This window comes from Mesoplodon bidens, assembly GCF_964165515.1.
Source record: "Mesoplodon bidens genome assembly, chromosome: 2".
In the NCBI taxonomy this organism is placed as follows: Eukaryota; Metazoa; Chordata; class Mammalia; order Artiodactyla; family Ziphiidae; genus Mesoplodon; species Mesoplodon bidens.
Window position 1 is genome coordinate 27,874,122 of NC_138177.1, and position 13,839 is coordinate 27,887,960.

Below are 13,839 nucleotides of genomic sequence, written 5' to 3' on the forward strand. Positions count from 1 at the left end.
GCCATGATTCTGCCTACTGTACTCTCTATTGGTTTGGAGTTTATATACTATTTTTCTACTGGCTAGCTGTGAGACTTTTTCATACTTATTTAACTTAAAATTCTTAAAATTGTATAATATCTTGACCCTTTAGAAAGACTTTAGAACACTTTAGCTCCAATGTTCTCTCTTCCAACTTATATAGTTTCATTGTTATTTTGGACATTCAGTTTTTTGCCTGCATAAGTAAGCCATCTCGGACAATGAGACCATAGGTAAGTAAAGATGAGATAAAGATTGGCTGCAGGGGGGTGAATTTTTAGCAAGGCCTTGGTAATTGAACTAAAGTCTTACTTGAATGCATTTCAGCGCCTTTTTGCAGCCAAGACTCAACTGCTCACCACCACCTAGGAGGATATGTAAAGTAACAGTAATTCGTATTGAGGGAGTAGTTTCCCAAAGGTAAGAACAGAACTGAACTAATACCAGTAATTGTCTGGTCTTCTCCCCTGAGAAGTAGTCTTGGTCTACTTAAAATTGTTAGGCCGATTGGCTTAAAGAAATAAAACTCCAGGAACAATGAGAACATGTGTACCTTTGCTCCTCGTGGGTAAAGTGACTTCTACTCCATTCCCAGGAGAGCGCTTCCTCTCTCCTCCCCCTTCATTTGCTCCTCCACATATGGCCACATTTAAGGGTTTCTGGCTGTATGTGGCCCTGCCTCTTCTCTCTCAGACCTGCAAGCCCTCATGCAGGACACAGTCTCTAGTTCTTCTCCTGCTTCCATCTGGTTAGCACAGCAGAGGCAGAGACCAGCGCCTGCATGGAAACCTACCTCTCTCTGGTACTCTGTCTCCCACACTGGATGGGCAAGTGTGCTTTCAGGGTTTGCTCTAAAGGTATCTCTCCCTCAGACAGGCCCCAAGGTCCAGACTGGGAAGGAGGGCAGGGGGTGGGGGGGAGAAGTAGGAATAAAACTCAACTGTTCTCAGAGCTGGCTTATACTAGACAGCCTCAACCAGCACTTTACTTTGATTTGCATCTGGCGCCTCCATCAGTGCTCCATCAGTTAATATTCGGAAGGGAGAATGGAGACTAACTGAACTCAAGAGATGACAAAAAGCCTGTATGATGTCTTTACATCTGAATAGTAAAGCCATAAAGCATCAATTTATTACCATCTAAAATTAAAATTGAATACACTAAAAAAAAAGAAAAAATATTTTTAAAGAAAAAAGGTTTTTAAATCAAATACTATGACTCATTGACAACTGATAACATTTATCCATTTGATTTGAGGAGCTTTATAAGAAGAATAGATTAAAATTAGCTAAGAGAGTAGATCTTTCATTAAGTTCCCTTACCACAAAAGAAAAATCAATATAAAAAATAATAAGGGGGTGGGATGAAAATTTTGGAGGTAATAGATAAATTTATATCCTTGATTGTGGTAATGGTTTCATGGGTATATACTGAGCTCCAAACTCACCAAATTGTATGTATTAAAGATTTATAGCTTTTTGTTTGTCTATTATACCTCAATACAGAGATTTTTGAAAAAGAGAATAGAAATGTAAATCGAATGTCAGATTTCTACAGTTAATGGGAATTAGGAAGCTGAGGCTAGTTTGTTAGCTAAATTGAATTATATAGAATTAACTTGATAAGTGCCTCAAAATTAGCAGATGGGCACCATGAAGATCAGCTTTACTCCTCCTTCTCACTACAGGCTTTACTCCAGAAAGAAAACAGTTGAGTATGATAAATATAATAGGGATGTAATTAGTTCATAAATTATCCCTGACACTATATAAAACTGAGAACTAGGCTAAGTTATAATTATTACATAGAAGCTATTTCCATGGGACCATGACAGACATGCATGTATTTCTCCATATGCCTACTTCTTTGGTCATTTAAATGAAACAATATATTTTTAAAACTCTTGAATTCTGAAGAAGTTTATTTAAATCACCCAAATGGTTGCTGGATTTAACCCACTTGCAGTTAGGAGAGACTCAGAAGAGAAAATGGTGAAACAATTGAAGTCAGTAAAAATAGAATATTGCACATATTTTAATTAATTATATTTATAAAGCCCAAATATTTAAAATCTGTCTTCACATTCTTCTGTTCCTCCTATTTTTAAATCAGTTCATTCAATAGTATTTACCAATATATTAATTAGAGGTTTTAATAAAAAGAGAATGAGTTTTAAAGTCAAACACAACAAGATTTACTTGTTGCCCTTTACTTTGTAGTTGTGTGACTATGGCTGTGTTCTGTAAAATGGAATCAACAACATTCACTGTAGACAAATCAATTAATATATATATTAATTATAATTGTTACAGCTATTATTATTTTATTTTGATTGGGTCATACTATTAACCCTGTCTCCCTAATTCACTTATTTTTGCTAGTTTAAATGAAAACTTGAATTAGTCTTGAACTGAGATGCCTACCACAGTGGTTGGCATATAGCATGTGCTCAAAAATTAAGCTATAAATATTTATTACTTGTAAATAAAGGAATTGTGGTTGGTGTTTCCTTAATCCCATAGACTTTTATCAGTAGATCTCATAACAATGAGATTCCTATTTGTCTAACATTCTATTTTTTTTTTTTCCTAGTTCAGAGTTGTCCTGGGAATCTTTGGTTTTCCTTTTTTATGAGTCATTCACCACCTGTGTACTAATACCACACTGACCATCAAAGAACCTCCAGAATTATAAAGGGCTTGTAAAGAAGTCACAGAAAGGACATTACTATGGGGGGGACTCAGGTATTAGGTAGATAACCAGCTTTTTTTTTTTTTTTTTTTTTTTTTTTGCGGTACGCGGGCCTCTCACTGTTGTGGCCTCTCCCGTTGCGGAGCACAGGCTCTGGACGCGCAGGCTCAGCGGCCATGGCTCACGGGCCCAGCCGCTCCGCGGCATGTGGGATCTTCCCGGACCGGGGCACGAACCCATGTCCCCTGCATCAGCAGGCGGACTCTCAACCACTGCGCCACCAGGGAAGCCCAACCAGCTATTATTTGGGTGGCAAACCTCAAAATATAGTTTGACAGATATTTTTTCCTATAGAATTAAATAGTTTTGGGGGCTTTTTATACATATAGCCTTAATTTCCACCAGTGATCCCTATTTTTCATTACTGCAACAATCATTCCACAAATCCAAAGAATCCCCCAAGTCAGCACAATATAATATAAGCCACAGAAACCAGAGCCAAGAAAGATGACCAAAGAATTAACATTCCATTTCAAATATAGCTCGTGCTAGACTCAGAAAGCTGCAAACTCATAAATGTAGAGGTTGAAAATTACAATGCCATTTTAGTATTATGTTTTCTGGCTAGCCTAATTTTCAGCTACAACTGCAACTTGTTCTGTCTCTCCTCTAAATCAAAACTGAGGGAAAGTCAGAATGACAAACGTAGCTACGACAAACAGTGATGAGAGAAGACCAGAGAGACAAACAGAATGCACCATACTGCGCTTTCTCCGCTTCACAGGAAGAGCCACATGCAATGGGAGGGAGGGAAGAAGGCAGGGAGGCAGCCAGCGGGGAGCTCTGCCTCCAAACACAACTTGACTATTTTCAACAACATAAGCTCATTCATTCAACAAAGTTATGTGGGGCATCCCCTGTGAATAATGCACTGCTTGAGGCATCACCACCATGGCCTTTAGAGATGCAGTTGTGATCCCAAGACAGATTAAGTTTCTTTGTATCACAATGTTTTTGTGTATTTTTTTCTTTTCAAAATACTCACATATCCTGTCTTCAATTGATCAGTCAATATTTATCAGATATCTATTACGCCTGTGAATAAAACTCAAAAGTAGACAATATATATTCCAAACAATCTAGACAAAAACACCTTTGTCAACTAGATCAAAGGTCATCATTTGAAAACAGGGAGGAAATGAAGAAAAGGAAAGAGTAGATAATAAATTTTAAATTGTTATTCAACAATTCATTCATCTAACACAGACAAGGTGCTTGTAATGTATGACGAGATGTGCTAGGTGCCACAGGAGACATAAAAATGAACTGAGACAGAATGAAGACAATCATTTTGCAGGTCCTATCCATTCTCCTGTGATTAAATCCTCCTATTCTTGATTCAGACAGATGCTGGGCTTTAATCCTGCCTCTACTCTGTGACCTTCAGCAAGTTACCTAACATCACTAAGCCTCAACTTCTCCATCTGCAGAGTGGAGCTAATAATAATATTATTAGCTTGTGTATTAGGTTGTTGTGGGGCTTAAATAAATGATGCCTACAAATCATTTTAACACAATACCTTTTATAAAAATAGCTAACAGGTATTAATGCTTATCATTACTACTATTACCGTACTTCGGTTAATCACTTTCCTTCCTTCCTCTTCATACCTATTGCTACCATCCTAATCAGTCTATTTTACTACTTAAATTTAAAAAAAAATTTAACCACCAAGCCAGTCATGAAGAACAGTGAGCTCTGCCTAGTGTATAACATTCTGTTGTATTTTTACTCATACTCATTCCTCTGGCCAGCATTCCTCCAACTTGATCCAACGGGGTAAAAATTCAATCCATCTCTCATGATACTGTCAAATACCTTCACAAAGCCTTCCCTACTCTTCTACAAGAAATAGCTTTACTTTCCTCTGAGTTTCCTTTGAGCTTCTGGCAATCACTACTTCTCCCCCATAAACCATCTTTATGCAGTACACGAAGACTTAAATTTTCAGTTCCCAGTTAGATGAATGATGAGGGTGTATAAAAGGTTTGCATTTTTTCCTCTGGAAAATAATCATTGCCTAAGACTATGAGCATCACTTTGTTCCCTGAGTGAAGAGCAAATCACAGAATCTGCTCCACAAAATTCTAAAAATGTCATAATACTGAATTGGATCACTGAAAAATATCTATACTGTAAAAACAAAAGATAGAAATAAGAAGTTAGAATTTCGTATCAAGACATACATAATGTTCTAAGAATTTAAAAAAGATTATATACTTGCTTTCTTACTTTTCTTTCCTACTGCCCAGTTGCCGAGCTGTATATTGATCCCCATAGTCAAGTAGGACCAGTTGTCGAGAAAAGACATTCACTTTGTTGCCTATAAATAAATCTTCCAAGTGAAGGTCTTCATATTTGGTCCGCTTTAAAAAGGTGCGATGATTCTTTACATCATGCTGGAACCAAAAACAATACAATAAAACAAATAATTATCAGTAGGTAATGTTAACCTTATTATAAAACTAGAAATAGTTATTAATTTTGCTCTATTAAACATAAGTTACATTCTGTTTCATTTTTGCTCTAAGTACAAATCATAATTTCTTTCATAACTTATGTAGTTCCTAGTCTACTCTAGTAATAACATAAAAATTACAAATTTAAAAAACCCTGGATAGAAAGATTTGTTTATTTCCAAATCACTGCAGCAAATTAGTGCCTATGAAATCCCAGAGAAATTCCAAATTTCTGCTTTCTTGCTGACACAAAATACCAATACCAAATAGGTCTACCTGCAAAAGGAGTCCTCAACAAAGGGACACAAAGAAACAAGCAGGACTCTTTTAGCTCAGTCTTCTTCAATTTGACTTTTTGTGGTGATAACAGCATTCAACAATGGTGACATATTTATGAGCATGATAATCTTTATCTATAGCCACTTATTGACTATCACTTAATCCACAGCATAATAATCCCACTTCAGTTTTCTAACCAAAAAAATAATTTCTATTAAAAGTAAAGACACAAGGTATCTTCTTGTATTGGAATTATAATACCAAAATTTTTAAAATTCTCAAAATAAAAAGAACGTATTTTTAAAAGCAACTATAAAAAAGGCAATCCTATTCCCCTCTGGATCCCACCTTCACTCCGTTTGCCAACTTTAAAGCAAAAAAAGGCTCATTTACCATTTCAACAGATCCATCCCCTGGGTAAAATAAAAGCTCATAACGTCGAAATAGTGAAGCATTTGGATCATACCACTCTGCAATGAAAACGAATCTTTCACTATGATTCTGTAAAGAAGGATAGAAGAATTTTAACACTAAAATATATAAAATAAAATATAAGCACTCTTGTAAAAATCATACAAATTGAAAGAATTACCAAATATTTGTGATGAAGAAATTTGTTATTACTTATTGTATTGAATAATTCTGCTTTTCAACAGTATGTCAGTTATCCACATACCCTCATACATATTTCCTTCTAATTTCTTATTAAACATCCTTAGATATCTCAAAGATGACTTATGAACTGCTTAATACTTCACAGCCATCCAATCATCCTGGATACATTGATACTTTTTTTAGAACATGAGCTCCTGATCTGACTACTGTGATAATTCAGTCCTTCTGAAAGCAAGTTTACATATAAGCAGATAATCAATAAACTAGTATGAGAAAAAAAATTAGTATGAGAAAAAATTTCTGAGTGGCTAGCTCTCAATTACATTTAGAACATAACTGTTCTAAATTTAAGACTCCAGCAGTATTAGATTATTGTTGTCATTCAAATTACAGTAAGCATCTTTACTCTCCTTAGTAATTTCACATGATAGTATTTTTTTATAGAAATAGTGGGAGAATGTGTTAGTCTAGGTCCCCGGAGAAGCAGACACGATGCCAAGACAGGATTAAACATGCAAAAATTCTATTCTGTAAGAGAAATTCTGTACAGGAAATTCCTACAAGAGAAAATAGGGAGGGATCCAGGGAAGGCTGACAGACCACAATATAAATCTGACCCTGAGTGAAGGAGAGAGTGAAGGAAGACTGGGTGGAATCCTTCTGGACTGCTCTACAGACTAAGGAAGGTTCAGCAAGACCACTACTACCAAATGTAAAATAGCTAGCTAGTAGGAAGCAGCCACAAGGCACAGGGAGATCAGCTCGGTGCTTTGTGACCACCTAGAGGGGTGGGATAGGGAGGGTGGGAGGGAGGGAGGAGATATGGGGATATATGTATATGTATAGCTGATTCACTTTGTTATAAAGCAGAAACTAACATACCATTTTAAAGCAATTATACTCTAATAAAGATGTTAAAAAAAAAAAAAAAAGACCCCTGGGCGGTGCGCAAGCCAGTTAGTCCTCAGAGAGTTCTCTGACTTCCAGGGACAGGCCTGCTTTAGTATCCCTGCTCCTCTCAGTCACGGGCTGGGAGCAGCCCTTGGGAAGCATGTCCTAAGCACAAAAGCAGCAGTAGATTCCAGAGCACAGGAGCTGAGGCCCTTTGATCATTTCAGCTCCCTCTAGTTGAAGATCTGTGAGGTGCATGCAATGAAAACGGTAAGTCAAAGAATGGCCCTCTTTCCTTGACTATTAGGCAGGATTTCCCATCATATGTTATTAATATCTTAGCTCCCAAAGGGCCTTCATCACAATAAGCAAATGAGGACATAAAGAAGAAAGGAATCTAAGGGTTTCGTTGCTAATTCTGGATTTAGCATCTGATTCTCTGGTTATGGTATATAGACAAGTTCCTTTTATGTTAATAATTCACTTATAAATTCTAATAGTACTATGTCTAGTTATATTTATGATTGTACTCATAAGCTATAATGGAGATAGCTTTTAAGACACTATTTTATTTTTCCCACAATCATCCAAAAGACACATTTAAATAATGTTTATTAGTCAAGAGAAAACAAAGGTAAGAGATACACTATAACAAGTCTTTCTTCATTCATTATTTTTCATATTGATCCCTATAAATACAGCTTTTTTATTTTTATTTTTTAATACAGATTTTTAAAATTTAGGCTTCACTGTACATTCTAGTATTATACTCTCCTTTTAATATAAAATTTAAATATTAGTGGTTTATTAAAATTTTTACTATCTATATTAAAATATTCACTCAAAAACATCATTGAAATATTGCCTTCACTAAAATAAAATTATGAAATGGAAGAAATGATGAGACATCTAGCTGAAGGTAAAAGGGCAAAGAAAGTGATGCAAATGAAAAACCAGTGAAACTTGGCACTTCCATTTATCCAGGCAGCCTTAACCACAAAACCTGCCAATCACACTCTTTAACTCTGAGGCAAGTAGTAGAATTTTTCATGATTCATCATCCAGAAAAGTTTTAATACAAAGAAAACAAACTGAGGAAGTACTGTTTCTGGCTGACAACGTAGCTTAGAGCAAATCAATGCTACTTTCCAAGAACAACTAGGAAAGTGGGATGTTAAAAAAATATACCTGTTTGATGACGTTGGAGAGCATCTAAGGCAGCCAGATTTGATGACCTAAGATTCAGAAAGACAGGAAGTTCACTGAGGTGATCACAGCATTCTTTATACTGCTTTTACCTGAGGACATGTGTTGAGACTTAAGTCAAGCTGGACAAGAGACTGAGAATCCCAAGAAGCTGGCAGGGGAAGGCTGCTAAGAGGCAGAGAAACTAGCAGAGCTTTTGGCAGTGTCATGGAGATAAGTAGACAAACACTGGAATTTGGGCCTACTAATGCAGACAAGACTTGAGGGGCAAAGATCCGGAAGAAAAGGAAACCATAGAGAAGTGAGCTCAAACCTGTGTTTGTTCAGTGGAGCTTTCAGTAGCATCACAGTGCTGGAGGGAGGAAAATGAGAGTTCAAACCCACCAAAAAGGAGACCACTGATAAACTATCTAGCCTTTCTGTTGTGACTCCTGGAGCATTACACTCCAGGAGCATAGGCAAACTAAAGGTAAACTGATCCTTACAAAATTTGAAACAGGTTTTGTGTTCACTCAATGCTCAATTATGATAAGTGATGTTTCCTCCATTCCAGCCCCCTGCATCTCCAGAAATGGAAATATGGCTTTTCATACACAATGTCAAGCTTTCAAAGACAAACTACCAGATATACCAAAAAAAGAAGACCAAGAGAAAAAAAAAAGACAATAGAAAGAAATGCATGAATACCCTAGTTATTATCTAAAAGGGCTTCAAAATAACAATGATAGGTATGAAAAATATATGTCAAGATTAATAATTTCGCCAGAGAGCCAGAATCTATTTTTTAATCAATCAGAAATTCAAGAATGAAAAGTAATTGCCAGCACAGCATTCTGTAACTAGCAAAATTACCCTTCAAGAGGTGAAGGTGAAATAAAGATATTTTTAGACAAGCAAAAACAGAAAATTTATTGCCAATGCACCTGCATTAAAAGAAATTCTAAAGGAAGTTCTGAAGGAAAAAAGAAAATGATTCAAGATGATTCAAGGAACAAAAGGACTGAAAAAAAATGGAAATGTAAATATATGGGTAAATCTAAATAAATAATGCATATACAAAATAACAATAATGTCTTGTGGGATATAAAATAAGTAGAATTTGAATTCAGATCAATAAGAATATAAAGGGTGTGGGGGAAGACAATATTCTTCAAATTATGTGAAGCAAAAAAAGTATCTCCTACATCAGTTGCTCGACCTTTTCTCAAATTCCAATGAACATCAGTGAAGAGAATGTCTCTTAAGCTAATAGGCACACAAACTAGAGACATTCTGTTCAATTTTTCACCCTCTGTTCTGTTAGAATGACCTTTCTTCATCTGCTAGTGCTCAGACAACAGGAAAACAATTCTCAAAATGTTTAATAAATCAGTGCCATTCAAACTTTAAGAAATTAATGATAACCATTAAACATGGTAATAATAATATTTAGAGTAGCTACTAAGTGGCAGGTTCTTTACATACATTATCTCATTTCATTCTCACAACAGACAATGTAGGTTGACAGAAATAGGGATACTATTTCACGGACGAGGATAGCAAAGCTCAGAAAATTTGAACACTGGTCCAAGGTTACAAAGCAAAGAAATGAGTAAGTCAGCCCTCAAACTTTGGTTCTTTGGACTTTGCAAAGCCCATGTTTTGTCCCATTAAACAGCACTACTTACATAAAATGATGCAAAAGTCAGTGTTAAAGAAAGCATTCAGTGGGCCTAAACTAATGATGAACTGAGTTATTTAACTACTCCTCTATGTAAAGTTAAAATAATTCTACACAGGGTCAATTTTGTAACCTTTAACAAACATGTAGGAGAAAGGGTATGGATTATTACAAAATAGGATAAGGAAATCAGGTTACTCCCTGTGACATCAAACATACTTAACAAAATATCTCTTTTCAATTATATCCCAAATTCAGAATCTTAAGAAATCAAGAGTCAGTGAGTTCTGTCCTTATAAAAAAATACCAAAAAATACTTAAATATAAAACTATATTTTAAAACCTATATAACATTCATATGGAAACCCAAGAGACCCAGAATAGCTAAAGCAGTCTTGAAAAAGAAGAACAAAGTTGGAGACCTCACATTTTCTATTTTCAAAACACTGCAAAGCTACTGTAATCAAAACAGTGTAATACTGGCATAGAATAGATATAGATTAATCTAATAGAAGGGAGTCCAGAAATGAGCTCATACATATATGATCAACTGATTTTCATCAAGGGCAGCAAGACCATTCAATTCGGAAAGAACAGTCTTTCCATAAACAGTGCTGGGACCACTGGATATCCATAGGCCAAAAAACACATGAAATTGTATCCCTACCTCACACTTTATACAAAAATTAACTCAAATGGATCATAGACCTAAACACCAAGAGCTAAGCCAGAAAAACTGCTAGAAGAAAACATTTGTGACTTTGGGTTAGTAAATGGTTTCTTAGACAAGACACCAAAAGCACAAGTGACCAAAAAATGAAAGAAAACAACAACAGCAAAAACACAGATAATTTGGACTCCAAATGATACCATCAAGGGAGCAAAGTGACAACCCACAGAACTGGAGAAAATATTTACAAATCATATATCTGATAAGGGAGGGTCTAGTATCCAGAATGTATTAAGAACTCTAACAACTCAATAATAAAAGACAACCCAGTTACAAAATGGGCAAAGGATCTGAGTAGACATTTTTCCAAAGAAGATATAAGAAGATATACGAATAGCCATTAAACCTATGAAAAGATGCTCAATACCACTAGCTCTTAGGGAGATGGAAATTAAAACCACAATGAGATAGTACTTCACACACACTAGAATGGCTATAATAAAAAAGACAGAAATAATAAATGTTGGTGAGGATGTAGAGAAAATGGAACTCTTATATGTTGCTGGTAGAAATGTAAAATGATGCAGCTACTTTGGAAAACAGTTTGGCAGCTCCTCAAAATGTTAAACATAGAGTACATATGACCCAGCAGTTCCACTCCTAGATATACACCCAAGATAAGTGAAAATATAGTATATATCCATATAAAAACTTGTACATGAATGTTCATAACAGCTTTATTCATTGAAAATATACTATACACCCATACAAAAACTTGTACATGAATGTTCATAGCAGATTTATTATAGTCAAAAAAGTGGAAGTGACCCAAATGTCCATCAATTGATGAATGGATAAATTGTGGTATGTCCATAAAATGGAATATTATTTGGCAATAAAAAGGAATGGAGTACTGACTCATGTTACAATATGGATGAATCTTGAAAACATTATGCTAAATAAATGAAACCAGTTACAAAAGATCACATATTCCATTTATCTGATTTCACTTATATGAAATGTTCAGAACAGACAAATCTAGAGACAAAAAGTAGGGTTAGTGGTTGCCAGGGTTTTCAGGGAGGGAGGGATGAGAATGACTACTAATGAGTATGGTATTACTCTTTTGTGGTAATGAAAATGTTCTAAAATTGACTGTAATGATAAATATGCTAAAAACCACTGAATTGTACACTTTAATTGGTGAATATTATGGCACATGAGTATATTTCAATAAAGCTGTTTTAAAATAAAGTAAAATAAAATACCATCAGTTTAAGATACCAAACAAAATTTTACAAAGCAGATATTATTTAGGAAATTACAGAAAGTATATATACACACACATATATATATTGTGTTGCCAATAACTTGCTGCTTTGAAACCATTTTCACTGTGAGTACTATATTCTAATGTAGTCATGACCCCTAAGAAAAAACAATAAAAACAATTACTTTTTTATTGTAAAAGAAAAAAAAAAGTAAATAGATACCAGAGGTCACACTTTTGAGGGGAAAGAATAGAGTTGTGTTAACTTTTAAAATTCCATCAAAAACCAAACAACCTAATGCGATGTCAAAAGGAGAGTTTGCAACACTACAGATCAGTTCAATAAATCTCTGATAAATAACTGTCACACAGAAAAAGATACAATAACTATGTCCACAAGATTTCAAAAATGCTTAAGCTCTTGGGTCTGACCTCTTGAAGTTTTGGCATAGAGTTTCACAACAGCACCTACACACAAAGAAAAAATATTTCATAATCTCTCAAACAATTAGCCCATTCCTTCATCTATAACTGTGATTTATCTCAATGAGATTGTAAAAAAACTATATATGAATAATAACAGAATTTCTATTTAATAGAAGAAAGTAACTCTCAAGCAAGTATTGTTTCCTCTATGAAAAAAGGTTTATCATTGAAAGTAAAAATTGTATTCAAACTTGATTTAACCTAAACCTTTGCAGTAGAAATTTTAGTTATTTCCTAGAGTCAAAAGATGTCTAGAGATATAACAGTGGTACATCTGGACTTGGCAGAGAACAATCGTACATCTGAACATCTCATTCAGGCTGGCCTTTCAACTAGTTGCCTCACTACACACACACACACACACACACACACACACACACACACACGAGCACATATCCACATCCACACACCTAACCCAAAGTTACCTGTGAAACTTTAAGAATTTTATTTTCAGCTAAGTTGAGGCAAATCTAGCAAAGGACTCTATTCCTTTTTTTTTTTCAGTGATGTCAAAGCTGAATATCATCATGTTCAAACGCTTCATTTTACGGACAAAGAAACTGAGGCAAGCAAACATAAATGACTCACATAAAGTCACAGAGCTAGTTAATGACTGAGCTAAAACTTGAAACTCCACTTGCTATGACTCAGATCTTTCCATAGTACTGGGCTTCCAGGGCCAACTCAAGAGGGAGAAACTAACACTTTAGTCACACATAGGGACACCTCCAGTTTTCTGCCGGATCTTCGGATGAGAATGTCACTGCCTGGATGATCACAGGGACAACAGAGATTTCCATTTCTGTCAGAAATACCATTATGCAGAACATTTAAAGATTATGCTCTAGCAAAATGAGACTTTTTCTTAAAGAAGCTAAATCATTTTCCTTCTTCTGAACATTTCAAATATAATTTATATATAATAAAACATTCAAGCACACTTTGTTCCAATTTTGTAAATAATCACCAATGTGCCAAGTGCTTTTTTTATTATAAGCAGATAGCCACACTATAAGGTTCAAAACACACTACTCCCAACATATGAAACCTTGGCATATTGAATGTTTTAAGCCGAAGGAGTCTGAGAGAACAACAGAAGCAGGAAGGTCGCTTTGACCTTTACCCAACCCTTCTTCCCTGAAATGGGTCATAAAACCCTCATGTGAGAGCTGCCCTGCCTATACCCTTCGTCTTCGAAAACAAAGGGACACCTAGGAAACTCCCAACAAACAGCCCTCTCTGAGCTTCCCCTGGTTTACCACCCTTCCCTCCTACTCCTTAACTCACCAAATTCCTCCAAGACTGTCCAGTCTTCATCAAACCCAGCATAAAAATACTCAGGTCTGTTTCCTCAGGTCCTCATTTCCTTATGAAGGCTCCCATGTCACGAAAAACTTATATTAAATAAACGTGTATGCTTTTCTCCTGTTAATCTGTCTTTGTCAGTTTAAATTTCAGACCCGGGGACCCTAAGAGGATTGAGGAATCCTTTTTCCTCCCCTAATCACACTATAGTCAAAAAGCTAAGAG

General features: G+C 35.5%; 1 protein-coding gene across 2 annotated transcripts in view; it reads right to left on the reverse strand.

Annotated features, from left to right (window-relative positions):
- NME7 (NME/NM23 family member 7) overlaps positions 1 to 13,839 on the reverse strand; it is a 261,463-nt gene that overhangs the window by 215,143 nt on the left and 32,481 nt on the right. Inside the window, exons 2-4 of one of the 2 annotated variants that reach the window (XM_081226165.1) lie at positions 8,206 to 8,252; positions 5,905 to 6,012; positions 5,006 to 5,172 (exon numbers count right to left, since the gene is read on the reverse strand). In XM_081226165.1, coding sequence (XP_081082291.1) covers positions 5,006 to 5,172; positions 5,905 to 6,012; positions 8,206 to 8,229 — 299 coding nt within the window. In that variant the 5' untranslated portion in view covers positions 8,230 to 8,252. The remainder of the gene's footprint in view (positions 1 to 5,005; positions 5,173 to 5,904; positions 6,013 to 8,205; positions 8,253 to 13,839) is intronic. The other variant, XM_081226166.1, reaches the window with a different exon arrangement.